We start from the raw sequence: 27616 nt of genomic DNA, 5'->3' as shown, positions 1-27616 counted from the left end.
AAGGTTGGGAGGAGTGTCAACCATAAATAAAACTAAAGTACATGTGTAAACAAAAGAGAAGAGGGATGATCTACCTTGCTGGTAGAGATAACGTCCTTCATGGGAGCTGCTCTCTGAATGTCTGTTTGATGAGGGGGTTAGAGTGCCCACTACCATTCGTTGACAACAACAAACACCTCTAAAAAGTTTACTTTTATACTCTCTATATGATTTCAAAACTTAAAAAGCTCTAGCACATGATTTAATCCCTGCTTCACTCTGCGAAGGACCTTTCTTTTACTTTATGTTGAGTCAGTTTACCTACTTCCTTCCATCTTAGAAGCAAACACTTGTGTCAACTGTGCATTGATTCTTACATACTTGCTTATTTGCACTCATCATATTACTTTGTGTTGACAATTATCCATGAGATATACATGTTGAAAGTTGAAGGCAATTGCTGAAACTTAAATCTTCCTTTGTGTTGCTTCAAAACCTCTTATTAAGAATTTATTGCTTTATGAGTTAACTCTTATGCAAGACTTTTTGATGCTTGTCTTCAAAGTACTATTCATGAAAAGTTTTGCTATATGTTATCTATTTGATTAGCAAACTATAGATCGTTGCCTTGAGCCACTTCATTCATCTCATATGCTTTACAATAGTATGATCAAGATTATGTAAGTGGCATGTCACTACAGAAATTATTCTTTTTATCGTTTACCTACTCGAGGGCGAATAGGAACTAAGCTTGGGGATGCTTGATACGTCTCCAACGTATCTATAATTTCTGATGTTCCATGCTAGTTTTATGACAATACCTACATGTTTTGCTCACACTTTATAATGATTTTATGCATTTTCCGGAACTAACCTATTAACAAGATGCCGAGGTGCCAGTTCCTGTTTTCTGCTGTTTTTGCTTCCAGAAAAGCTGTTCGGGCAATATTATCGGAATTCGACGAAATGAAAGCCAAACATCTTATTTCACCGAGATGGACCAGAACACCGAAGGGGAATCGGAGAGGAGGCCCAGGGCCCCCAGACCACAGGGCGGCGCGGCCTAGAGGGGGGCGCGCCAGCCTATGGGGAGGAAGCCCCTTGGCTCATCCGACTCCGCCTCTTCGCCTATAAAATCCCTCGAGACCTAAAAACCCGACACCAATTGACGAAACTCCAGAAAGACTCCAGGGGCGCCGCCGCCATCGCGAAACTCCAATTCGGGGGACAGAATCTCTGTTCCGGCATGCCGCCGGGACGGGGAAGTGCCCCCGGAAGCCATCTCCATCGATGCCACCGCCTCCATCATGCTCCGTGAGTAGTTCCCCCATGGACTACGGGTTCTAGCAGTAGCTAGTTGGTACTCTCTCTCCCATGTACTTCAATACAATGATCTCATGAGCTGCCTTACATGATTGAGATCCATCTGATGTAATCGGTGTTGTGTTTGTTGGGATCCGATGAATTGTTACATTATGATTAGTCTATCTATATAAGTTTGTGAAGTTATTGTTGCTGCAATCTTGTTGTGTTTAATGCTTGTCACTAGTGCACGAGTGCCATGATCTTAGATTTAAGCTCTATACTTATTGCTTGGATTGTATCTACAAGTTGTTTGCACATGTCTATGTCCGGAACCCGAGGCCCCAGAGTGACAAGCAATCGGGATAAGCTGGAGGGGAAGGCTTAGATATGAGGATCACATGTTTTCACCAAGTGTTAATGCTTTGCTCTGGTGCTCTATTAAAAGGAGTACCTTAATTACCGATGAGATTCCCTTGAGGCCCGGCTGCCACCGGCTGGTAGGACAAAAGATGTTATGCAAGTTTCTCATTGCGAGCACGTATGACTATATATGGAAAACATGCCTACATGATTAATAATCTTGATGTTCTGTCTTAATGCTATTTCAATCCTATCAATTTCCCAACTGTAATTTGTTCACCCAACACTTGTCACTTGTTATTGGAGAGTTACCATTAGTGTAGATAGCTGGGAACCCCGGTCCATCTCTCATCATCATATACTCGTTCCTATATGACATTGGAAGTAGTATCAACTATTTTCTGGTGCCATTGCCTCTGGGTTACTGTTACTGCTGTTGTGTTACTGTTACTATTGCTCTCATATTACTGTTGCTTTCACATCACCCCTGTTACTATTGTTTTTCCAGGTGCAGCTGAATTGACAACTCAGTTGTTAAGGCTTATAAGTATTCTTTACCTCCCCTTGTGTCGAATCAATAAATTTAGGTTTTACTTCCCTCCAAGACTGTTGCGATCCCCTATACTTGTGGGTTATCAGAAAACTCTCTAGGCCAGGCCCATTTAATAGTTAACGGATTTTGTTTTTGATCAGATTTTGATTTTACTTCAATTTTGAAATTGTTTAGATTTTGATTTTGTTTGTACCAAAAAAAAAAAAAACCAAGCCAGCGAAGGAAGAACAAACGCACTAAATGGGTTGGCCCATTTGTGATGGTTTCGCGAGGGGTGTACGAATGGCCTTATGCATGAGTACGCGATCTAGTTTTTCATATGTTGGCTCTAGGAAATTGTTAGCCCAGGTAAATTGTCTGCCAATCATTGACACCTCCCTCAATCCAAGTTGTCAATGACCGCATTAAACAAGAAACGCCAGTGATTGTCAAAATTGCCCCTACTCTTCTCACATGGAAATCTCAACAAACTAAAATCTCCCTTATGAGAATAGGATGAGGGTTTTCCTTTGCTAGATTCACCAATTCACGAAGAAAGGAGGCTTTAGAAGCTTCTTGAGCAGCACCATACACGGCCACTAGACTCCAGATGAAATTGTCTGCTCTATTACGGATGTGAAATTTGATATGAAATTTCCCAACCGAATGTGCTAACACTTTCATTGAGTCCGTTCTGACACCGAGTAAGATACCCCAGATCTCCCACGGGGTGGACAAGATATTCAAGTAAAGTCTATACCACCGGATATACGGTTTAGAAGATTTTGCGAGAAATCCCGTCTCCCCGTCTCACAAATAGCAAAAAAAATCAAAATTATGATCTCTAATGCAATCGGCAAAATGTAAGTGTTTAGCCAATTCACCAAGACCTCTGCTATTCGTAAACATGTCATTTATTGGAAAACAATTGAAGATTTGGAAAATCAAAAGGTTTGGAGACTATCACTCGATCTGCCAAGCCCGATTATAGAGGGGTAATGTTGTAGCTGTAAAATTGGGGTTTCACGTGGTAACAAAAATGTTTGGAGACAAATAGAATATGCACAAATTAAATAGTACGTGAAATCAATGGCAGCAAGTCTATCCACACACACACAAATGCATCATGCATGTCCGGTATCGTTAGATGAAATTCATTCATTCACGCAAATAATACTCCTACTGTAGTTCATTCTGGGAACTGTCAAAAAAAAAAATACAGTACGGAGTAGCTTATTCTCGGAATATTTTGGACATGTAAACTCCGTCCAAAACGTTTGCATGAGTTGGGCCAAAGCAAAAGAATGACTGTCCTCGAAAACCAACCGCGCCCGTGTTCCTGCACAAGTGTAGGGATCCGTATCAATGCCCTACCTTCCCATATGTAGCCAGCCGCCGTGACACGATCCAATCTGCATCTGCAATTCTGCATGGACTCCAGCAAGCGCCGCCGCATAGAGGACGACGATGCCGCCGACCGGCTGGGCGACTTGCCGGACTGCCTCTTGCATGACGTAATCTCCCGCCTGGGACCCCGGCAGGCCGTGCAAACGAGCGTCCTTTCGAGGCGGTGGCGGCAACTGTGGCGCCAAGTGCTCCGCGCCATCGTCGTCATCGACGAGCGGGAGTTCGCCGGCGACCAATGGGAGCTCTTCGAGGACTTCGCCGACCGCGTGCTGCTGTCCATCCCACCGGAGAAGGAGCTTGACTTGTTCCATCTGAACCTGGTCAGCCCAAGGGCCAGGTACAACCGCTCGTTCGAAACCACCGACAGGTGGATCCGCCGTGGCCTCCGATACTGCCCGGCTGCCGTCGACATCCGCACCGCTCACGAATCCACCATCTGCTGGAAGCCGCACTGCTCCTACTTCTCTGACCCCCGGCCGCAGCCCGACCTATCGGCCGCCGGCTCATGTGCCGCCGGCTTCACACGCCGCATGACCACGCTGCGCCTGGTAGGAGTTGGCCTGTCGGCCACCTTCGTGGAGGACCTGGGGAAGTACTGCCCGGCGCTCCAGGAGCTCCACATCGAGAGCTGCAAGATGGTGCACCTCTGCGCCGTCGCCTCGCCCACGCTCAAGAGTCTCGCGATCGTGGAGCCCCAGCACCCGCTCGCCTGCGCCCACCTCAGGATCGTTGCTCCCCTCCTCGTCCGCCTGCGCCTCGAGCTCGCCTACGACTGGCAGGGCTGCTACTGTGTCGCTGCCAGATTGGCCACCGGGACGGAGCCGCCGCCGCCGCTGGCGTCACTCGCGGTCACCGAGGCGTCCATCCGGCTCACGGACACCACCTTCGACTGGCAGCTGCACCAGCGGGCACGGAAGAAGCATAAGGTCGAGTTCCTCAAGTCCATGCACGGATTACTGGCGCTCCTCCCCAACGTCCTCAAATTACATCTCACCGGGTTCACAACGACGGTATGCATGCATGCACGCCATGATCCATGCATCCCCCGGCCGACTCAGTCTTATTGTTCCCAACTGAATGAATGCAGGCATTGCTAGAGGAGGAATCCCAGGAATTCCCCGTGCTCCATGGTTTGAAGACCTTGATCTTGGAAGGATGTGATCTTGGAGTGGACTTGCAGGCGCTGGCAGGCATCCTCCAAAACACACCTGGCTTGGAGAAGCTTGGGTTGCACCATTGCACGGTAAGTTTAACAATCATGAGACCTTCGTCCGTTAATTTTTGGGCTGGCACGAACTTGTCTGACATGTACCGAACGTTGTGAATAAACCGCAGTTTTTAGGTCCTACGGTCAGGAAGAGGAGGAAGAGTGGCCAACAACCTTCAAAGCGCCGCCGTACCTCAACACCGTATGTTTTTTGGTGCCAACAGCTGAAATCGATAGAAATCAAGCGACGTCAGGAAGATGAGCCACACCTTGATAGGGTTTTGTTAGAAATCTGTGAAAGAATGCAGCCAGCACAGTGGCAGCGGGTCAGCACATCGAGTACTATTGTGTAGAACAAAATAAATGCAACCTGAATGAAACGTACACTGGGAGATCTGAATAGAAAGCACTATGGGTCAATCAGAAGGTTAAAAAACTTCGAATGGTGGATCCAGATTTATAGTATAACGCAAATTTAGGAGGAAATTATTTGCAATTGCAATGCAACCACCATTATTTCTTGGAAAAGTCTTGCTGTCAACCCTCTATAGCTACATCCGGTTGTTCAGAATCTCTTGGCTCTCCTTGCACCACATCACCATCATTTGGCACGCGCCTGCAAGAGGAGAGGCTCACGTGTCGCCGAGGAGATATAGGCCGCCACGTTTCTCCTTCGGCCATCGTCATGAGATCTTTTTCAAATGCATCTGAAATGGGTGATTCATAAGTTTTTCATATGCGGTTATATGTGGGGTTTTCTAGGGTTTCTGCCTGGTTTACGCTAGGCATTAGGAGTTGTTTACAAGATCATGTTCATCGGTACATTTGACCATGTTTTACATGAGACGTTGCAAAATCAACACGATTAACCTAAATCTACGCGAAGCTAACCTATACTACCAAAAATAACCCCCAGGATACCTCATTGGGGCTTGTGGGCGCGACGACGGTCACGATGAGACAGTGGCAGCCTCCTAATCGAGCACGATGCGCTCAATCTTGACGTGGCGGACGGCGGGCTTCTGCTGGAACTCGTATGTGCGGACATGATAGAAGGCCTATCGCTCATCTTCCTCCAAATCCTCCTCCAGCTGCTTTGCGTCTGCCGCCTCCCACGGCGAAACACACCTAAGCTCCTCGACGGTGCCCACCTCGGCTTCATCATTGTCGACGAAGTCAGCGTCGTTGAAGACCTTGGACGCGTGCACTACGGGAAGCGTCAGCTCCTCTTTAGAGGTCCATTTGTCCTCGTAAGGAGCGGGCGATTGACGGTATCGGCGCGATGAGGAAGACGACCCTGCCTTCGCGGCGTATGCATACACGCAGAGCAACGACGACGGCGTCAAACCGATGTTCATCCACTTCTTGACTAGGGCTTCTTCGCGCCCTCCTAGCGCACCCACGCGGTGTGCTCTTCGGCTGTTATACATGAGCTCCTCCCGAATTCATGCCACCCCGATACAGGAAACTATATTCAGCATGATGAGGAACGATCCCGGGGTTACATTTCATACCCTTGGCCGGAGGTGTACGCAAGGATAAATCCCGTACTGCCCCCATTTGAATGGAAGAGGCCATGGTCATCTAGCCCGTGACCCGAGGATAAATCACCTTCGGACGGCCCCCGTTTTCGAGAGTTGCCGGCCCATGAGCGTGTTCGGACCCACCACGAGGATGTGGTTGATCTCCACGCGTCGGAGCTGCTCCTACAACGCTATGTACACCAACGGCCTCCATGACCCCGTCTTCTGAATGATGGTCTACGACTTGTTGACAACGAACCGACTCTTTAATTACTGGTTGACTGTCCACAATCAATCGTTGAAGCGTCTCCATTGGGGTGGGACCCACATGACTTCATCTTTGTGTATATGTATAGGGCAATGCGTTATTGCATAGGCTGGATGTAATTGATATGTTCCCCATATTAATATATTCGCTATATTGAAAAGTCTATCACCTCGATGGAGTATTTCTTTTTCTTTATTTTCCTGTAATTTTCTGCCTGAAAGTAGAAAACGATTGCAGAATAATATATGAAAAACTAAAATAAAAAGGTATAATTTGGAGATGAGAGGTATCAATCGTTGAAGTGTCTCCATTAGGGTGGGACCCACATGACTTCATCTTTGTGTATATGTATAGGGCAATGTGTTATTGCAGAGGCTGGATGTAATTGATATGTTCCCCATATTAATATATTCCCTATATTGAAAAGTCTGTCACCTCGATGGGTTCTTTTTCTTTATTTCCCTGTAATTTTCTGCCTGAAAGTAGAAAACGATTGCAGAATAATATATGAAAAACTAAAATAAAAAGGTATAATATGGAGATGAGAGGTATCGATCCCCTGCCTCATCCATGCATTAGAAGCGCTCTACCATGTGAAAGGATACGAATGTCGCCTAGAGGGGGGTGAATAGGCGATTTAAACCTTTTACAAGATGGGCTTAACAAATGCGGAATAAAACTAGCGTTTACTTTGTCAAGCCCAAAGCCTATATACTATGGTTCACCTATGTGCACCAACAACTTATTCTAAGCAATGGTTCACCTATGTGCACCAACAACTTATGCTAAGCAATACAAGCAACTAGGTGATAGCAAGATATATAACTTCAAGCACGATGGCTATCACAAAGTAAAGTGCATAAGTAAAGAGCTATGTGCACCAACAACTTATGCTAAGCAATATAAGCAATTAGGTGATAGCAAGATATATAACTTCAAGCACGATGGCTATCACAAAGTGAAGTGCATAAGTAAAGAGCTCGGGTATAGGAATAACCGAAGCACGCGGGAGACGAAGATGTAGCCCAAAGTTCACACTCTTGCAAGTGCTACTCTCCGTTGGAGCGGTGTGGAGGACAAGTCACTCCAAATGCACGAGGGTCACCGTATTCTCCTCGAGAATTCCCACCAAGAGGGATGTCCTCGATCCACTATGTAACCTAGCTTAGGGAGGTTACCGAACCCGCACAAAGCTTGGGGCTATCTCCACAACTTAATTGGAGGCTCCCAACAAATTGCCACAAAGGCCTTGCCCTTGAAGAATCTCCACAACTAAATTGGAGTTCCCAAGAACACCACTAAGATGTCACAAAGGCCTTGCCCTTAAAGAATCTCCACAACTTAATTGGAGTCCCCAAAAACACCACTAAGATGCCACAAAGGCCTATAATCCGTCTAGGGTTCCAAGAACCCAAGAGTAACAACCTTCTTGCTTTCACTTCCACGAATCACCGTGGAAAACTCAAACCGATGCACCAAATGCAATGGCAAGAACACCATAAAGATGCTCAAGTACTTCTCTCTCAAATTCCAACAAAGCTACAAAAGCTATTGGGGGAATAAGAGAGGAAGAACAAAATAAGAGGAGGAACACCAAATTTCTCCAAGATCTAGATCTAGTGGATTCCCCTCACAAAGAGAGGGATTTGATTGGTCAAGATGTAGATCTAGATCTTCTCTCTCTTTTCCCTCAAGAATATGCAAGAATCATGAGAAGAATCAAGAACTAGGGCAAGCTTTGAAGGACAACAATGGAGGGGAGAGAGAGAGTGAACCAACCAGCCCAAGGAGGAAGAAGGGGGTCTTATATACCCCGTCCCAACGAAATATGACCGTTTGGGACCTCCCAGGCCGGAAAATCCGCCCCCGGGCCGGATTATCCGCCCCCTAAAATCGCCCCTGGACTCGGGCCGGATATTTGCCCAGAATTGGCATTCGGGCCGGATTATCCGCCCCCTAGAAAACTGCAGAAACACCAAAACTAAAACAGGCATAACTTTAGCATCCGGACTCCGATTTTGATGATCTTGGGCTTATTTTGAAGCTAGGAACAAGCTCTACAAGATCATGCAGAAAACCATCATAGTCCAACAAGGGAGGATAGAAACAAATGATGAAAGGTTTGACCTATCTAAAAAAGACATACCGGTAAAACCTCCAATCTCGAAAATGCAACAAGTTGCCCATGCAAAAACCATTCTCAATGAACTAGAGCTTGTCATGAGAATAAGCACAAGCTCTAAAACATCACATGGATAAGATCCAAATAAAACCAAGAAAGATGATGAACCAAATTCGAAAACGCAACAAGTGATCTATGCGAAATCCGTTTTCGATGAACTAGAGCTTGTCATGAGAATAAGCACAAGCTCTAAAACATCACATGGATAAGGTCCAAATAACAACCAAGAAAGAAGATGCAAGGATGCAAAGGTTTGAGCTCTCTCTGAATGATACGATCTAGTTACTCACTCGAGAGCCCTCTTGATAGTACGATAACTAAACTATAAACCGGTCTCCAACTACACTATGAGACCGGTGAGAAAGAAACCCTATCAAGAGCAAACATTATACTTGCACATTCCACTTGAGCTCGATGACGACGATCTTGACCTCAACAAGATGGAACGCCTTTCTTGATTGTGCTTGCTTGACGAAGTCTTGTGGATTGCTCCCCCATAATCCACCATGGGAGAGCTTCTTCTTCGGCGCATCTTCACATATCCATGATCACCATAAGGATGGCAAGACTCAAGCAAAGGATCTCTTCGAGATGGCTCATCTTGAACTTGCACTTCATTTCGTTGATGTCTTGAAGTTAACCTTGAGAGCTCACTTCATCTTCATCTTCAAGACATACTTGACACTTGATCTTCTTCATTTGCTTCTTATTGAAATCTTGAAGCCAACAAATGGTTCAAGCATTTCTTCATGGCAAGCTTCAAGCTTATGATCTCTTCGAGTTGGCTCATCTTAAATTTGCACTTCATTATGTTGATGTCTTGAAGTAACTTGAGGGATCACTTCATCTTCATCTTCAAGACATACTTGACACTTGATATCCTTCATCAATTTCTTCTTATTGCAACCTTGAAGCCAACATATGGTTCAAGCATTGCCTATGGACAACTCCTACAAATATAACTCAATGCAAACGTTAGTCCATAGGAATTGTCATTAATTACCAAAACCACACATGGGGGCTCCATGCACTTTCACCATGTGAGCTACATCCCCACTTGCATTTGTTACATTGAACTAAAATAATTATATTAATTAAATTTGATTAACCATTAATAAAACACATGTTACCATAGCCCAATCCGTCTCGCCATGAGATCATGTGATAGTGACTTATCACAGACTTAGTAAAGTACTAGTAAGGTAAGAGTGGCGGTACGCCGCGCCCTTGGCAATTATATTGTTGGATAACTTATTGTAGAAATACCGCAATATTGGAGCAAATGCTCCCGGGAGCCAAATCGCCGCTCTCCCTTTTTGACATATTATTGATATAAAGTAGAAGTGCCATTGTAGCGCCAAGGTTCGGGTTTTTTCCCTCGCCCGTAGGGTGATCGTGACGCGGTGAAAAAATAGGGTAGTATGGACAAAAATAAATAGGTGATCGTGAGGCTATGGTAAAAAGAAAATAGTAGGACACTACATTGTGGTTGCGGTGCCCAAAGACATCGCGCACCGGTTGAAAGAGGTCGTGAACGGTGGAGCAAGTTATTTTCATAGATAAAGTAGAGAAGTGTGTAGTTGTTTTTGGAGTTACTATAGAAGAAGGTAGTTTCCCTGCTAAAAAAGGCGGTAGATGGTTGAGTAGGTATATTTTCCGAATGTACCATAGAGGAATACATGTCTAGGCAATAGACTGTGGAGTAGCTATATTTCGTAAAAATCCCCTAATAAAAGATAGTACTCTCTCCTAATAAAAGAGGCATCATATTGTCACAATAGTTTAGGCGACCGGTGGAGTAACTGTATTTTTCCAAGCAGGTAGAAAAAGTACTATTTTACCGCATAAAATAGGTGGTGGACCGTAAGATATTTTTATTTTCGAAGCTGCTACAGAAAAAAGCGGTAGTATTTCCCCCGATGGAAAGAGGTGACATACGTTCATGTTCGTTGGGTATTGTCGTTGGGTAAAAGAGAGCAATAGTATATGCGACGGATGGTGGAGTAACTAAATATTTTTCAAAGATACCATTACATTGTTGAAATAATGTATAACTGCCAATGTAGCTTAATGGTTTGGAATTATTGTTTTTCCCGCGCCGTGTAGGGTGATCGTGATGCGGTGGAAAAATATGGTAGTGTGGATAAAAATCTCTAGATGATTGTAAGTAAATATATTTTTGAGACAATAGACGGTGAAGCAAATATATTTTTCTAGATGTATTGTAAGTATATTTTTATAAATGTATTGTAGAAGAAGACTGTAATATTTTCTCCGATAAAAGATGATAGTATCACAAGCGATGTTCGTGGAGTAACTTTTTTTTTGAAGATGACCTAGAAGAGGTATGTTTCGAGCATAAAAGAGTAGAGGGATGGTGCAAATTTTCTCAAAGATTGTCCGTGTAGCAATTTTCATATGGTACTGTTCCAAAGATTGTTCATGTAGCAATTTTAATATGACATTGTTCATGTGCACTTGAACAGTAACCAAATGAATAAAGTGGATCAACTTTTATATATGAATTGCTGTTTTTCCCACGCGCCGTGTAGGGTGATCGTGATGTGGTGGAAAAATATGGTAGTGCGGACAAAAATCTCTAGATGATTGTAAGTAAATATATTTTTGAGGAGACATACGGTGAAGCAAATATTTTTTCTAGATGTATTGTAAGTATATTTTTATAAAGATATCGTAGAAGAAGACTGTAATATTTTCTCCGATAAAAGATGATAGTATCACAGGCGATGTTCGTGGAGTAACTATATTTTTTTGAAGATGGCCTAGAAGAGGTATGTTTCGAGCATAAAAGAATAGAGGGATGGTGCAAATTTTCTCAAATATTGTCCGTGTAACAATTTTCGTATGGTACTGTTCCAAAGATTGTTCACGTAGCAATTTTAATATGACATTGTTTATGTGCACTTGAACAATAACCAAATGAATGAGAGAGCAGCAAAGTGGATCAGCTTATTCAGTACAATTAAATGGGAATGCAAGTTTTCAATACAAAACTTCTAAGAATTAAGTTGATGTGCTACTAATGCTTACTGACTATTTGGAAGAGAATATAGGAACACTGCTGAAAAGAGCTATTAGGTGAGAGACGACAAACTGATATATGTTGACACTTTTTTTTGAGGGTTAAAGGCAGGAGCTCTGCCAATTCATTATAGTAAGGGGAAATACTGTACAAAACAGATGAACTGTCTAATACTAGTTGAATGCCCGTGCGTTGCTACGGTTTCTATTTTTTCGCGTAACATGAATACATTACATGCAAAAATGAATGTACTATGTATCACGTGCCTTTCATTTTTTGTTCTTGTTTGTTTGTTTCATATATGTAAAGAAGCTCAAACACACAAAGGTCTAGAAGTATACTGATAATTGATTGGCTACAATCTACACGATTGACTGATTTCATACATTGAATTGAATGATAATTTATTACATGAGTATAAATGATTTCATAACTTTGAAATAAAACACCTACTATTTAACATGTCTCTAATTCAGTTCAAGCAATAGACTCGCAAGAAATATTTACAGAAACTACGTTCGTTGAAGAAATACCACATAAAAGTAAAGTGAGACAAACACTCGCAAGGAGTAGTAAAAAGTGATTGGCGTTCATCTCTAGGGAGTTGTGGGATTTATCATCACGGGCACAAGGAATGTAGGATACACTCTGGTAGCTCCTAGGTGCAGTTGTATTCGAAAATCTTCGCCTACTTTTGTTCTCTTCTCACCCATACTTCAATCAAGGTAAAACATTAAATACACACAGAACATATGTTCAATCTTTCTCCCCACCTATGAGATGGTGTTATCTGAGTTTACATGCTGCCCTAGCCCATCCCAGACCTTGCGCTCGACCTCATTTGCTTTGGGATGATCGCCTAAGCTTCAACTTCCCTCCCAGCAAGGTGCGCTAGATCAGTTGGTAGCACAAGAATGAGAGCCATATACAACTAACTGTTTAGTTGTCTGGTACTGATCGTCTGATCCCCACAGCAGTATAACTTCAACCTGCAAAGATCAGAAGTTATTCAGCTGTTTACATTACACATCCAATGATTTTCATTCTTCAAGCAATTATATCATTCCTTCACATACAACTCTTCTCACCAAGCTCAATCAATAACCACCCTGCCTTCAATTAACCACCCGTACCAAACCACATTTTTACATATTGAAACACCCGACTTGCAATGTAAGTGATGGTTGTCTTGGTTGTAGCTTCACTCCGCCTACAGCTAGGACTTCACATCTACCTAAGCAAACAGAGCATTCAGTTCATGCCACATTAACTCATTGCAAGTTTACCTAAAAACAAATTACCCACAAAAATACGGATAATAATATCAACAATGGTTGAGCAAAGATCCTCATACATAAATATTAATTCACGCACAAACACACACAATAAACTATTACTAATAAGTTGAAACTGCAGTAAACAAAAATCCTTGTCTGAGTGGTAGTTTGCTTGGTAGAGGACGTACCAAGTTAAATCCTATAAAATCTGGTCTTACAAAAATAATAGAAGTGGTTATTTCGTTAAATATACAAGAAAAAAATAGTGGGTAAACCATTAGACTGATATTAGCAAGGGACATTTTTTGCAAAAAGTATATACCTCGGAAGTTGACTATCCATAGCCAAGAGTCGGTTTTACCTATCTAATGTTTAATAATTTGTTAGCTAAGGGGCATTATTTGCAAAAAAAATAATCTCAGAAGTTAACTTCCCATAGCCAAGAGTCAGTTTTTGCTCTTCTAAATTTTAATAATCAGCTACCTAAGTATGTGTGGCTTGATACGGAACAATCAACATATAGACGATCAACAAATATTGGTCAAAAAGTCATAAAGTATTGTTCATAGAAGTCGAATGTGACACGAAGTTTTCATGTAATTATTCTTCCAGGAGATAAGTCAATAGTGCACATGTGGCTGGTCCTTAAAAATAGGCTATGGACGATTGACAGAGTGGCCAGGAGAGGCTTGCAACACCCGCCGATGTGCCCGCTCTGCTGCCAGGAGGAGGAGACGGTCGAGCACCTGATGATTCAGTGCTCATATGCTCGGGAGATTTGGTACCACCTGCTGCTGCCACGACGCCTGCACAGACACACGCCAGCGGCTAACTCCCAGTTGGCATCCTGGTGGCCAAAGCTGTCAAATGACACTCCTAAGGCCGATCGGAAGGAAGTGAACTCGCTGGTCATTCTCATCGCAAGGTCATTCTCATCGCAAGGGAGCTCTGGCTCGAAAAGAATGCAAGGGTGTTCGACAAGATGGCAGTGCTACCTGCGGAGCTCATTCGGCGCATCAAGGCAGAGTTCAGCTGTGGAAACAAGCCAAATTGTTCGCTAGCGGAGATCGAAGAGGGATCGCGCAGAGTTGTAGTGTGTGTGGTGGTCGGAGCATGTGATCGACGGTGTTGTTGGCCGTGGACATGCTCTATCTTGTAAAAACTGCTTTTCTTCCCCTATCTTAATGAATGAAGACACACGAGGCTAGCGCGTGTTCTTGAAAAAAAAATATGTAGAGATGAAACCATATCGATCATGTTGGCATGAAGAAATCAGAGAATAGTAGCAGTACTCCATCTAGAAGAGGGTGGAGTGGAATGAAAATTTCTACCAGATGGCGTGGGTGATGTGGTCCTCGGATGTCGGCCAGTGTGTGACAACGCGGGTGTGGCCGTGATGGGCTTGATGCCAAAGGTTCGGCCGGCGTGGAGGGTGCACTTGAGGCAATCGACGCAGGTGGCCTCGCCGACGAGCACGGACCGCGTGTTGTCGTTTCCACCGCGACATGAAGAGTAGAGCGGCCGGCAGCCGCAACCTCATCGACCCGAACTTCATGTACGTCCCCGCGAACAATTGGTGGAGCCGTAAATCGGTTGACGAGGCCAACTTGAAGAGCGTGTCTCGCCGTCCCTGCGAACAATTGGTAGAGCGGTCGCCTCGCGTGCTCCAGATCGCATACATGCCGCGCTGCTGGGTTCCTCATCAGGAGGTACACCTTGTTGAGAACTTTCGCTAGGTCATGGCGGAACTTAATCGAGATTAATGGGGGAGGGATTGCACACCCCGGTCTTCTGATCAAGAGAGATTGTGTTCTGATATTTTTCTTGAAAGAGCCGCACGTTACTAATGAGGAAACGGGATTTCCGTCTTCATCTTCCTTTTTACCTTTGAGGAAGGGAAGGAGCTCACGTGCATTCAATTGGAGATCTTTTTTTGGGCAAGAAAAGATATTTTACCAATTTTCCGGGAGCAAAATCGTGATTGATACCCCATGCACAACATGATTGATACCATGCAATATTGTGGGTTGATACCATTCAATTTGGAGCGCACGAGCATTCATACCCGTGGTTTCTTGATTACCATGATTGATACCATAATTTGCGCTAACAAAGGAAATGAGCGGCCACTTACTATGAAAATAGATCACGACGAATGGAAAAGTGGAATCAGACGGATGGATTTTTAGCTCAGTCCATGGATTAGATTGGATGGTCAGGATCTTTTCAATGACGACCACCGAAGTGCGTTGAGTGTCAAACGACCAACTCCCATTTAATAGTAAAGATAGTACAAACTCACACAACAAGGCTACATCTTACAGGCTAACTCAAAGGAGTTTAAATCCTCCCATATCAATTGAACAACAACGCTAGAGATAATAGATGTATTCTTGAAAACACGCCTATTACGCTCCTTCCATATGCTCCACGCGATATACACCGCAGCCGTCGCCTGAACCTTGGTCGTCTTGTCCCTGTTCAGCTTCCAGATCCTTCTCCACCAACCGCGGAGGGAGGTTGCCGAAGTGCCAATGGCAGCAGCCAAAGGGTGATCGCTTGAAAAGGCTTGCCAATCTTCCTTTGCGAAAGGGCAAAGGATGGAGAGGTGAACAGCTGACTCGGAAACCTGATCACACAGAGGACATAGATCTTGCGCAGGCATGCCACGTCGATGTAGACGGTCAGCAGTCCAAAGTCTGTCTTGCAACAACAATCAGCAATAGAACTTGATTTTTGGTTCAGCTTTAACTTTCCAGACTTGGCTAAGATGAGGAAGAGGGAGTCTAGTTTCGAATTGAAACTCGTAAGCCGATTTAGCCGAGTAGCAGCCGTCCTGAGTGAGCGACCAACTGAGAGCTCAACAGTCTGAATCTTCTGCCATAATATGAAGAATTGGTCCATCTCCTCAACAGATGAAATTCTCTCTAAACCTTTCATCAATTTGCTTCCTTCAAGCGCCACTTTAACCAACAAGTTTTTCCTTCTATCCAATTGGAACAAAAGGGGAGCGATACATTGAGGTGCAGAACCATCCAACCATCTATCATACCAAAAACTGCACTTATCACCATTTCCAAGCACAATTGTAGTGCAAGCAGAGAACAGATGCTTATCAACGCGGTCGCAAGGCACTTCAGTGCCAGACCAAGGCCTCTCCGGTTCAGTCCATTGGAACCAGAGCCAACGCAATCTCAGAGCTCTACTAAAGGCCACCAACTCTTTGATGCCGAGACCACCAACAATTTTGGGGCTGCACACCCTCTTCCAGCTCACCATGCATTTGCCTCCACCATTTGTTCCTTCCTCAATATCCTATAAGAAATCTCTGCTGACACATTTACATAGCAGCATATATGGCACCGGCAGTATGTAAGTATCTAAGACTAATGCAGCTATTTTTGCACCAAAAGGTAGGATGAGCAGGTCGTGGAGGCCCGTAAAAAAAAAAGCAAGTCGTGGAGGCAAAATAAAATGCACTTTAATGAATGAAACATGGGACACTCACACAGTCATCCATAACACCACTACACCAGTGAGTTAAATTTAAAAAAATAGGTGTGACCAATGCAGGAGTAATTTCCCTTACAAATCAGATGAGCAAATTAAGTGAGACCCTAACTATTGAGGTTGAGTGCCAAATGTTGTTTGGATGGTATAAAAGGATGGATTTCAGTCCTATTCGGTACCTAGGCAGTACATACCAACATAAATATGGCCGAATAGTTTGACAACATTATAAAAAGGTCAATTCATAATCCATCAAAAGCAAGCACATAATACAAGTTTGAAGCATACAAACTACACAGTCTCATACACGGATTACAAGTTCTTAGTCTAGCAAGCACATGAAACAAACGCTCATGAATCAAGGCAACATCTGCAACCACTCCTCTCTAACATCCATGGGGAGCACGGCATGGCAATCTGTATAGATCAGTTTTAATTAGCACGGCATGCAATCTGTATAGATCAGTTTCAATTAGCATGGCATCTGTAGAAAGTATCATACAAAAACACATCACAGGGATCAAATAAATTGGGACAGAGATAATGAACAACTCCAAACGAAGCTCAGGGACAGCAGATCGAAGGGACCTGTGGCACATACCTGCGCGGAAGTAGGTCGCGGAGCTCGGGAGGTGGTCGCCGGAGCACCTACGAAACCTGCCACGAAAATACAGAAAATGAGATGGGCGGGAGGGAGATATCACGGGAGAAGTAGGCTCGCTGGGATTGGAAGGTAGGGGGACCCCGGCGGAGCCGTTCTGAGGCGGAGATGGATGGCGGGAGGCCAGGCGGGCAGGGAACCTGAGCCGCCGCCGGCGACGGTAGGGTTCCGCACTTCTGCCTCCGTCTCCGAGCGAGAACGAAACGGTGTGGGGAGCGAGTCAAGCGACGCCAGCTGAATACCGACCCAATCTCCACCCGAACCCCTCGACATCGTCTGCCCACTTTTTTTGCCGTTCGGCCAGACATTAGATATCGAGTCCGAATACCTGGGCCGAATGCCTAAGCCCGCCAAACGCATAGAATCCAGGTATTCGGGGGCCGAATGTCCCGAATGCCCAATACCTAGCCCGAAAGCAAACATCCGAAAACAGCCTTACAAATCGGCGAAACCTATTCGCCGCTCGTAGCGGGCGCTATTTGGCGCTCCGCTCAGAGCAGGTTAGATCTGGGCCGGCCCATTAGCGATGGTAGTGGTGTTCCTTCGATTTTTCTTTCTTATTTTCGTCCGGTTTATTCTCTGGTTTTCTGGCTTTTTCTGTAGCTTCTGTTTTCTCACTCGGTTTTTTCTTGAACTTTTTATAATTTGAACTATTTCGAATTTGAACTTTTTTAAATTAGATATTTTAGATTTGAACTTTTTTCGAATTTGAACAATTTTTACGTTTGAAAATTTTATTTGTTTTGAACATTTTTCGTGTTTGAACTATTTTCAGATTAGATATTTTTAAATTTGAATAATTTTAGATTTCGAACATTTTCAATTTGGAACATTTTCATATTTGAACAGTTTTTAAATTTGAACTTTTCCGAATTTTAAAATTTGTTCGATTTTGAAAAATGTTCGTTTCTGAAAATCGTTCAATTTTGAATTTTTTTGGTTGAGAATTTGTACAGATTTGAATTTGTTTGGTTTAAAATTTGTATAGCTTTTTAAAAACGAAACAACAGTTCAATGTATGCTGTAACGTAAGAAACGGAAAAGGAGAACAGCGACACAGTAAATGGGCCTGGCCCAGCCTACATTTCTTTAAGCGGAGCCATGGTCGCTTCCGCTTGAAGCGGAGAATAGGCCCTCCCTTACAAATCAGATGAGCAAATTAAGTGAGACCCTAACTACTGAAGACCAATAATTCTATTGAATGGGATGGACATTCGGTTTTATAGTGCAGCCATTAACGTAAAACATGATATTGCAGTCAACATAATTGAAGATCCGATAAAAAGATGGTAATACAAATAAGATGACATAACGATGGAAGTAATTAACACCACACAGATTCTTGGACTGTCCTGTACGCAAGGCTTCGAGCTAAACACAACTGCTACATGAAGTCTCTCTTGTGCAATAACTCACATATGGAACTGCAAAAACATGCAGAAATTATCGAAGTTCATGCTCAGCAGGTTCCATTGCACCATACCAGAGTAATGATACGTGAGTACCACAAGTCAACCATGTGTGCATTCAATTTAAGAGAACGGTCTATTTTTCCAAGACACATGCTATCTACGGGGGTAATTAGCAGCACGAAGACAACCAAAGCATGAAGAGTGCCTCCAATTATTCGGTCAACAAATGTAGTATAGCAATCTTCTTGAGATATCAATGGTTAACACTCGGCAATTTCATTACAGCAAATCGGAATTAACTGGTCGCACCTAGAAGTACCAAGTGCTACAATTTGTAGAAGGAGGTTACCTTTAATCAGCTCCTGTATTTGGATACCCGCACATGCACGCATCATCCATGGGGGCAAGTTCTTGTACAGCAGTAAACAACCCATGCAATGCTAGCCACAACCAATGGTCAGGTATCACAAAATATTTTATTATAAGCACCCAGTGGCGAATCCAGCCCATTTTTTTAGGGTGGGGCAGACCTTACTTGGACTGGGCTTTTTTATTTTTTCCTTTATTTTCTACATAAGACATATGGGCTGGGCAAAATCTTAGGGTGAGCCCCACCCTTCCACACTGTTGGCTCCGCCACTGTAAGCACCCACCGAAATCTGGAAAGGCTCGTCATGTTGCACTACTCCCTGAAGAAGGCCAGCAATCCAAGTATCAAACAAATTGAGAAGAGCTTATCAAACAAATTGAAAAGAGCTGGCAGATCATGTGCAGCCATGCAAACATCAGATCAGAGTTGCTTACGATGGTATCTTTGGGCATCTCAGATGCAATTGCCACACAGCCGACATAACCTATGCGAACCGCTGGATGGCTCCTAATCCTACATAAAAATACCAGCAATTCAGAAAAAAATGCTCTAATAGAACAGTAGCAGAATATGTTCAAATTTGAGTGGCTAATTGGAGCAAGACGAACCAGAACTGGTGATGCAGGGGTCGCCGGTGGCCAGCCAACCACGAGGTGGCCACAATATAGGAAGAGAACGAACCTCTGCTGGTGGCAGTGCGCTCCCGGTGCCAGCAACAAAGCCAACGATGCCCCAGCGCTGGAAGGCAAAAGATGACGGGATCTGAGGGAAGGGAGGGAGGCGGCGCCCCATGCGGGAGCGGCAGCCTCCCGTTGCTACCGTACACCTCGTTCCGGTGCTGCCTGTTCCCCTCGTCCATTGGCGGATCTAGGATTTTAAATCAGGGTGGTCCATCTTCACAAAAAAATAGGACACAAACAAACAAATGTAATTGAGACCATTGGTATTACTTTGGAGACAATCGTCCAAAAAGACTAACACCCATCTTGTTTCTCAACTTGCTCTTGATGACAAAACTCATTGCAGAAAATGCTCTTTCAACATTTGTTGTCGCCACTGGAAAAAGCAATACCAATTTGAGAAACAAGTACACCAAATTATGAACGATATGCCTCCTTGTTTCTAGCTTATCAATTCATTATCCATAACTTTACATTTAGACAATTAGACATTACAGTGAGAAAAATCTGAAATTTCTTAATTGCTAGAGTTGGAGGATGAAGTGGGGCTGTTGGCCTGCTGCCTGCTTGCCTTCTCCACGCCACTGGAGCGACGAACGGACGGAGACGGGCCAGAAAAAACGCCGGTCGCCGGCGGCCTCCCTACTCTGACTACTGCCTAGGGTTCAGGCCTTCGGGGCAGGGGAGCTGGGGAAGGGATCAAGGGAAGGGCGGCCGGGACAGGCTGATTGCAGCGGGGAGTGACGGCGGCCGGCCGGAGGTTGGCCGTTGGTGTGCTGGAGGCGAGCCGGCGGTGAGGGCGCGAGGCGAGCAGGGCGGGCACCTGGCGCTGGCGGCGACGGGACGAGCGACGGGGGCTCGTTCTCGTCCAGAAACGAACCAAAGATGGGGGCTCGCTTGGGTGGTCTTTGTTGGCTCAAAATTTTGCTCAGATGGGATTTTCCAAAAAAAATTCCTATATGGTATATGGGCCAAATCGAAACTGGCCACCCTTTACATCTGATTTGCCGAGGAAGCATGGCCGCCTATGGCTTGGTGACGGGTGCGTCGACCCAGCGACTATTCCATCTCTCCGCCAGATCCGTCGTGGTCGTAAGAGCGGCCAGCCTCAGGTAGAGACCCGGCCACGGGCTTCAGATCTAGCCGTCGAGCGGTTACGGGTATGTTCTTCCTCGGGGCTCTAGATTTCCTTTACATGCTTTTCATTAAAATGTTAATGACATCGCAGCAACACAACATAGGCGGAGATGACAGCAAAGGAGCAGGAGGCCCAGGACAAAGGGCGCAGATGGAGACCAGGCAAAGATGATGCAGCAGATGCAACAGCAGCATCATCAGATGATCCAGACGCACCAGGCACAGAAGAATTGGCTGATGAGCCATACCAATCTGTCTTCTCCACCGGGGAGTCTTCCTCTTCCTCCTTTCTCCTTGTCGTGGATGCCGCCACCGTCCACTCAGAGCCCGGTGAGTCCTTTCACCGTGAACAACACGAACATCATCCGGAGCCTGAACCCCGGTGAGTTCTCCTACACTTGTGCCCAACCCGCTTCTTGTACTTGTTCAAGTGTCCATGCTTCTTCAATTCCATGTCAACATGCAAATGCTACTACTTGTTCAATTCCATGTCAATATGCAAATGCAAATGCTAATTCCATCAACCTTGTAGGAAGAGGACAAGGCAATGACGATGATGTCATGGGAAGCAATGGAGGAGGACAAGGTTGATGGCATCGATTCTATGAACTCGTCGTCGTGCACTTGTCGTTGTTGGAATGGATTGTATGCATTTGTAATGGATTGTAACAATGGACATTATTGCTATTTAACTTGTGTGGATGGACTCTATGTAATGCATTGTATGCATGGATATGTGCGTTCGATGTTTTTGTGGTGTTGTCGATGTGTTTGGTGATGATATGTTGAAGATTATATGTTGTATATGCTCTATTATCAAATGCTATTTTGAAATGCAGGGAATATTCAAAAAACAGCAAAAAAAAAGAAAAAAAACAGGGCCCTTTGCCGTGTATATGCACACGGCAAAGGACTTTTGGTCACTTTGCCGTGTGCATACACACGGCAAAGGAGCCACGTGGCGGCAGCCTGTACACCTGGGAGCTCCTGGGGGCGTGCCTGGAGGGGCCTTTGCCGTGCGGGCTAGCATGCTGGCGCACGGCAAAGCCAGCTGCACGGCACAGAGTTGCCGCACGGCAACGTCGGCACGCACGGAAAAGAGCACGCCGCACGGCAATGTCACCGCGCACGGCAAAAACCAGGACGCACGGCAAAGACTACCTGTACGGCAAAGCGTCTGCCGCACGGCAGCCCAGCGCACGCACGACAAAGCCCTTTGCCGTGCAAAGTGGCGATGCACACGGCAAAGATGTCGTTGCCGTCGGAACCTTTGCCGGCCGGTCTTTGCCGTGCGTGCACGCACGACAACGCCTTTGTCGGGCGCAGAGGGTCCTTTGCCGTGCGATTCTTCGCACGGCAACGTGTCCTTTTCCAGTAGTGACTATTGCTGTCAAATAATATTTGTTTGCCATGTTTGCACAAATATGTTTGTCCACACATATGTGAGAAGCTTTTTTAAATTAATAAATATTGAGAACAATTGACAAAATAAAATCATAGAAGAACAAAAAAAAAAGAAACCGCCTGAATAAATAGTTAAATACTATTCAATTTTCATTCATGAGTGAAATCTTCACTAAGCATGGCTATTTTCCCCGCTATCCCGGGCAGACGCGCGGGTTGATGACTAGTTTATATAACCTAAAATGGATAAGAAAGTTTACCACCAAACATAAAAAAAAATCATTGTCTACTTAGCACATTGCTTGTTCAGTACAATTAAATGGCAATGCAAGTATTCAATACAAAAATTCTAAGAATCTCACGGTATGATTGCTGCACCCCCATGGAGCTCTCACAGCGCTTTGGATTTTCGGCCGTCCGATCGAGCTGACGTGGCGCGATCTCAGCCGTTGTTCCGTTCTGGGCGCTGAGGCCCTCCCACAGACCCACTTTTTATCCATGGGTCACTAAAAGCCCGCTTGGCCCGGTCGTGACAAAATCAGGCCAAACCCTACCCATCCCTCGCAGCAGTGGCCGCCTCTGACTCCCACACCCTCCTCTCCCTCCACGCCCCCATAACCGCCGCCGTCTCGCGCGCCTTTCCTCCCTCGCGGCGCCGCTGATCCCTGCTCCGGCTCCTCCCCTGGCGCGGGCGACCTCCGGCAGGCGCCGCCGACGCGGGCAAGGGGCGACGCGACCGGTCCTCGTAGGGGCGGCGTGGGAGGCAGCGAGGGCGACCTCCACAGGCCATCGAGCGCGCGGGGAGGGCGCCACCAGGCCGTCGATGTGCTCTCTCGCGCTCCCAGCACCTCCGAGCTCGTCAGGCAGGAGGGGCTGCTGGAGCTCCGCCCTCGACGGCGATGGCGGACAACAACGGAGATGGAGCGGCCCGCGAAGGCGCGCTGGCAGCGCCTCGACGTACCGCCTTCCGCGTCGAGCTTCACCTTGATCTTACGCCGTCATCCTCACCGGGAGCAGCGCCGCCTCCGCTTCGTGCGGCCATCCTTCAAGCTCATCCCTTTCACCCTCTCCCTCAAGACCGCCAAGGTCATCCTCGACCAGCACAAGCCAGGTAAGGGCACTCGTAGCCTCCTGCGTAATTTTTCTGCTGTTGATTTGTCTCCTCCCCTCTCCTATCCACTCCCCATAATTTCTCAGATTTGCTTGTGTAGATGTTTTGTATCTATGCATATAAGGTATTTGAGGAAAATCCAAACACTGCAGGTACAGATTGGTTCGTTTTTATGCCATATTGTATACTGTGAGAGATTATCACTGTCATCATCGCCCCAGCTTCTACAAACAGGAGCTCCTCAACGCCTCTCTTAGTCTTTGATACCATGGCTCGACATGACTTTTGCATATGCAAGTTACATACTCTCCTGATAAGTTTTTAGCTCCATTCTTTCTCACATGTCATGAATCCAGATTGGTAATTTGGGCGTTTTGTTGTGCATGCTATTTGTTCAGAAGTTCCTAATTGTTTGATCCAAGTGGACCTTTTCCATTTGCATTTGAGAGCTTCATTCTTCTCTGAAATTTGTTGCAAGTATCATTTACATCATGTCCCATACAGTTTTATTGTACTGCTTAATGTGCTGGAAAGTTTGGCTCGTGAAATATATTTAGTAGTCATATTTTACTGTGTACAGATGAATCTCTCTCCTTTGAAGATGGCTATGAAGAAAAGAACTAATCAGTTGTAGGATGGTTACATTACCACATGGGAGAGAATATGTTTGTTGTTGTGATGTGCGCAAGTCCAGCGTTAATTTATGATTAGGGTGAGTTCCATCTTTTCAATGCTTGTCATCTCTGAAATTACATACAATTTGTTCCCTAATACAGTAATACTGTACAAATTTAGAAAGCGGCTGACATACGGTTTCTTTCTGGGTGTTTACATAAGATTATCCATGCAACTTTGAGGACTGTTTACCTTTTGCAGATCAATTTATATTTGTTAAAGTTTTAGATCTAATTTTATTGTTAATTCTCTCTGCTATATGGCAGGTATACATGCATGATCTATTTAGAAAAAATGGTTATTAGCTTGGCCACCGAGGCCATGCTGCTGTTGCGCTCTATCTTCGTCCATCCACTCGAGAAAGGGATGGTGGCCGTCGTTAGGGAGTGGAAGGATCCGGGAGGTGGGCTGTGGGTGCGGTGTGCAGGAGGCTGATCTATGCATGGTGCTGCGGGACAGCACTGTCCCTCGCAGCCGACATGCTCCTCGTTCTCCTCTGCTCCATCTCCAGCCTCCTATTCCGACGCCTGCACATCTTGTGAGTGGCTGCCTCCCTTCTCCAGCCGTGCATCCACTTTTCTTTATAGACATATTCCTGCGGTTCCTTTTCATGATTATGATACTGGTGATCTTCTGGTCTCTTGGTTTCCTTGTTGGTTGTAGTTACATAGTGTGAATTTAATGATAAACTTTCATGAGCAAGAATATGTTCGATGGAGATTATCTCATTTAGTCCTGATTGCACTTGAGTGTGAAATTGAGCACTTACATCAGTTAAGTTGTTTAGTAAGAAATGTAGTTGATTCCCTTGCAGCCAAATACTTATTCCAGTAAATGATGCCTGGAACTTTTTTGAGTCACTGCCACTGTTAATGGTTTACTGAAATAATTCATCCATGTGTTCTTGGTTTAGATTGTGCTAGGAATTATTCAGAATTATTTACTGTCATACACATGCGTTGATAGCTGTCTTCGAGCAACTCAACCTACACACCAAAGTGAGCCCCTCACTCTGCAGTTTTTTCTTCACATCTTGCAGAGTCCATGGCCTCTCGCCCTTAATATGTGCAACCTAAGGGAAGATAATAAGTACACAAATGATCTGCAATAATTATGAATCGGCATCTAGAGTTTTGTAGGTGCTTATTGTGCTAACTATTCACTATATTACTTCTTACTTGAATCAGTTTGGCAGTGGGAGATTGTGACTAAATCTTGCTCTTTGAGCAGGTAAAGGTGTGACCTTTCATACTTTGAATCATAGTGCAAACTCGAAATTTTCTATTCAGTTAAAGAACTTCATTTAGGCAACTTGCTTTGAGAGGCTCACCATGTTGTAAGTTTCTGAATGTGATCCTTGTTAATTTTCTGCCACTAGAGATGTCATCTGTTCTCATGTCTTGTGCCGCATTCTAGCTGGCTGCAACTTTCATGGCCTTCTCCATGCTTGTGCACTGCAGCAGGTCTAAAACATTCATTTTACTCATTAGTGGAAAACGATGACAACAACTTACCGGGAGGCCCTGGTCTTTTAATGTTTGTGTGCTGTTCATAGCAAGGGAGCTGTTGGAGCAGCTTGGAGCAGAAATTACACCACAAGGGATATCAAGGTGCTTATGGGTTTATTAATTCACTAAATATACATTATCTCTTCTTGATGGTAAGTGCACAGCCTGCAGTCTGTGTTGCAACTAACGTCTGTGAAGGATCCATAGTTTTAGAAAGAAACACAGCTGGTATATTACAATATCCCAACCATCCAAGTTGTAGGCTAATATGAAATAGTCGTATCTTAACCTTATCTATGGCTTTCAATTTTGTTAGCATGTCCATCCTAGAAACCAAATAATTAAATGTGCTACAGCATCTGTATCAGTATCATCATCCTTTTTTTACATCAAGGTGAAGTCTGCAATTGGTAAAGGATTAATGATTGCTATGTAGAAGAATATGATCATTGAATTCTGTACTGCTGATCTTGGTTTCTATTTTTCTTGGAAGCAAACGAGAAGAGACATTTGGAATGATTCTACGTACAAAAGAACTTCTGCCTTTCTTGTGTTTAATTTCCCACATTTCCAGTACTTTGTCTCTCCGGCTCAGTCGTTAGATGTATCAATTTCTGGTCTCAGATGTTGTTTTATTTCTGAACTCTTAAACTTCCTTTCATGAAGGCGTAAAGTACGCCGCTCTACCAAGTGCCAGCTTGAGATAATCCTGCAATTTTGACTAAATTGACGACTGACTGATGCTCAATTCTATAAGGTCAATATTTCCTTCTTCCTCTTACCAACAATTCCTAGACATCCAAATGCCGAGTTCAGTTTTGGAATTTACCCTCCTTTGGTCTATTCTGCAGCTTTTAGCTGAGTACATTAGTTAGTCAGGCCAATTATACTTCGGTATTAGATGGCCTATTAATCTGACATACTTTTTTATGCTAATTCTATTCTATGTCTTCCTTTTTCTTTGCGGTATACGGGGTTCCTCTGTATGGTATACACTTGATTCTTTTAACAAATATAATTGGTGTCATTATCCTATATGTAGAGACCACTATAGTGCTGACATGTTGGTGGCTCCTTGCTAAATAAAAAGTCTGAGCTACTTTTCTTTAGAAACTGAGTTATCACTGCATTTTTTCCCAATTTGGACGTGCATTAAAATTAAATCCATCTCTCTTGCATATAAATTGTGATCTTACAGTTTACTGTTCTTTGTTTAAAGGTTGGATTTTCCTGATATGAAAATCAGTTTTGGTTTTTCTTGGTTATGAGGTAAAAGTTTCTACCGGTAAGATGAAAAGTAAATCAGTCGAGCATATCAATTTACATCAACCTGATAACACTTCTGGTATCTTGCCAATGCTTATAGGATTTGTCTGCAGCCTTGGTGATCTTGTCCAGCGAACCAGGTTACTTTGGGCAAAAGGCTACAATTGGGATTACTTAGTATATTTATCATTCTTCAGTATTCTCCTTTGTTTTTAGAAATGCTTTGTGATTTTGATTATTCTTGTGCCATGATCTAAATAAGTTCTGGTTTCGCTCTCTGCCTTTTTCTAGGATAGGAAAACTACAGAGATGGTCATGCTCTCAATCCTTTTTTTATTTGCTTGATTTTTTTGTTTCTCAGTTTGAGTGTGTGCTCATTACATAGATCTCTCAGAAGCATATCACATTGTTTCTCCGCTCGCACTAGGGAATGATAAACCGCCCGGGCTGTATTTCTTCTTTGTTCCCATATATCCAGTTGTATGGATCGTCCTATTATTTCAATTTAAAGAGTGCTTGAGTAGGTCCACTAATTCTTTTATATGGTAGGTGTTGGTTTTCAGTATTCTGTGGGATTGAAACATTTCACTATGTCAAATTTTGGAAGCAATTTGAATATCAGCAAGATTATCTAACAATCTTGTGTGGATTTGGTTCATTGCAGATTTCAAAACCACTACTTCATCCTCTGTTCTCTCTGATTTAATTCAGGTAAATGGCTATTATAAGCTTTCTCTATTTCACTGCCACTCCCTTCATTTTGGAGAGTTGTTATAAATAATCACATACTAACTCTCAG

At 44.3% G+C, this 27616-nt stretch overlaps 1 protein-coding gene and 1 long non-coding RNA gene across 4 annotated transcripts; one reads left to right on the top strand and one right to left on the bottom strand.

The window, feature by feature from the left end:
* Nucleotides 1-15415: 15415 nt before the first annotated feature.
* Nucleotides 15416-17461, bottom strand: LOC124687826. 3 transcript variants are annotated; one of them, XM_047221563.1, is made up of 3 exons: nt 17395-17461; nt 17195-17250; nt 15416-17010 (listed from the first exon to the last, which is right to left on the bottom strand). In XM_047221563.1, the coding sequence occupies exon 3, from the start codon at nt 16360-16362 to the stop codon at nt 15565-15567; it is 798 nt and encodes a 265-aa protein (XP_047077519.1). In that variant the 5' UTR covers nt 16363-17010; nt 17195-17250; nt 17395-17461; the 3' UTR covers nt 15416-15564. The 3 variants fall into 3 exon arrangements, with proteins under 3 accessions (XP_047077519.1, XP_047077518.1, XP_047077517.1); XM_047221562.1 differs by having other exon boundaries at nt 17337-17453; XM_047221561.1 differs by having other exon boundaries at nt 17195-17453.
* Nucleotides 17462-23240: 5779 nt separating this feature from the next.
* On the top strand, nt 23241-25054 carry LOC124687825. Its single transcript, XR_006998319.1, has 3 exons — nt 23241-23368; nt 23949-24080; nt 24310-25054. It is a non-coding gene; the product is annotated as an uncharacterized LOC124687825 (long non-coding RNA).
* The last annotated feature ends 2562 nt before the right edge of the window (nt 25055-27616 follow it).

The sequence above is a fragment of the Lolium rigidum genome, chromosome 2 (genome assembly GCF_022539505.1).
Source record: "Lolium rigidum isolate FL_2022 chromosome 2, APGP_CSIRO_Lrig_0.1, whole genome shotgun sequence".
In the NCBI taxonomy this organism is placed as follows: domain Eukaryota; kingdom Viridiplantae; phylum Streptophyta; class Magnoliopsida; order Poales; family Poaceae; genus Lolium; species Lolium rigidum.
The sequence above is the reverse complement of the archived record's forward strand: the minus strand, read 5'-3'. Positions and strand labels throughout refer to the sequence as shown.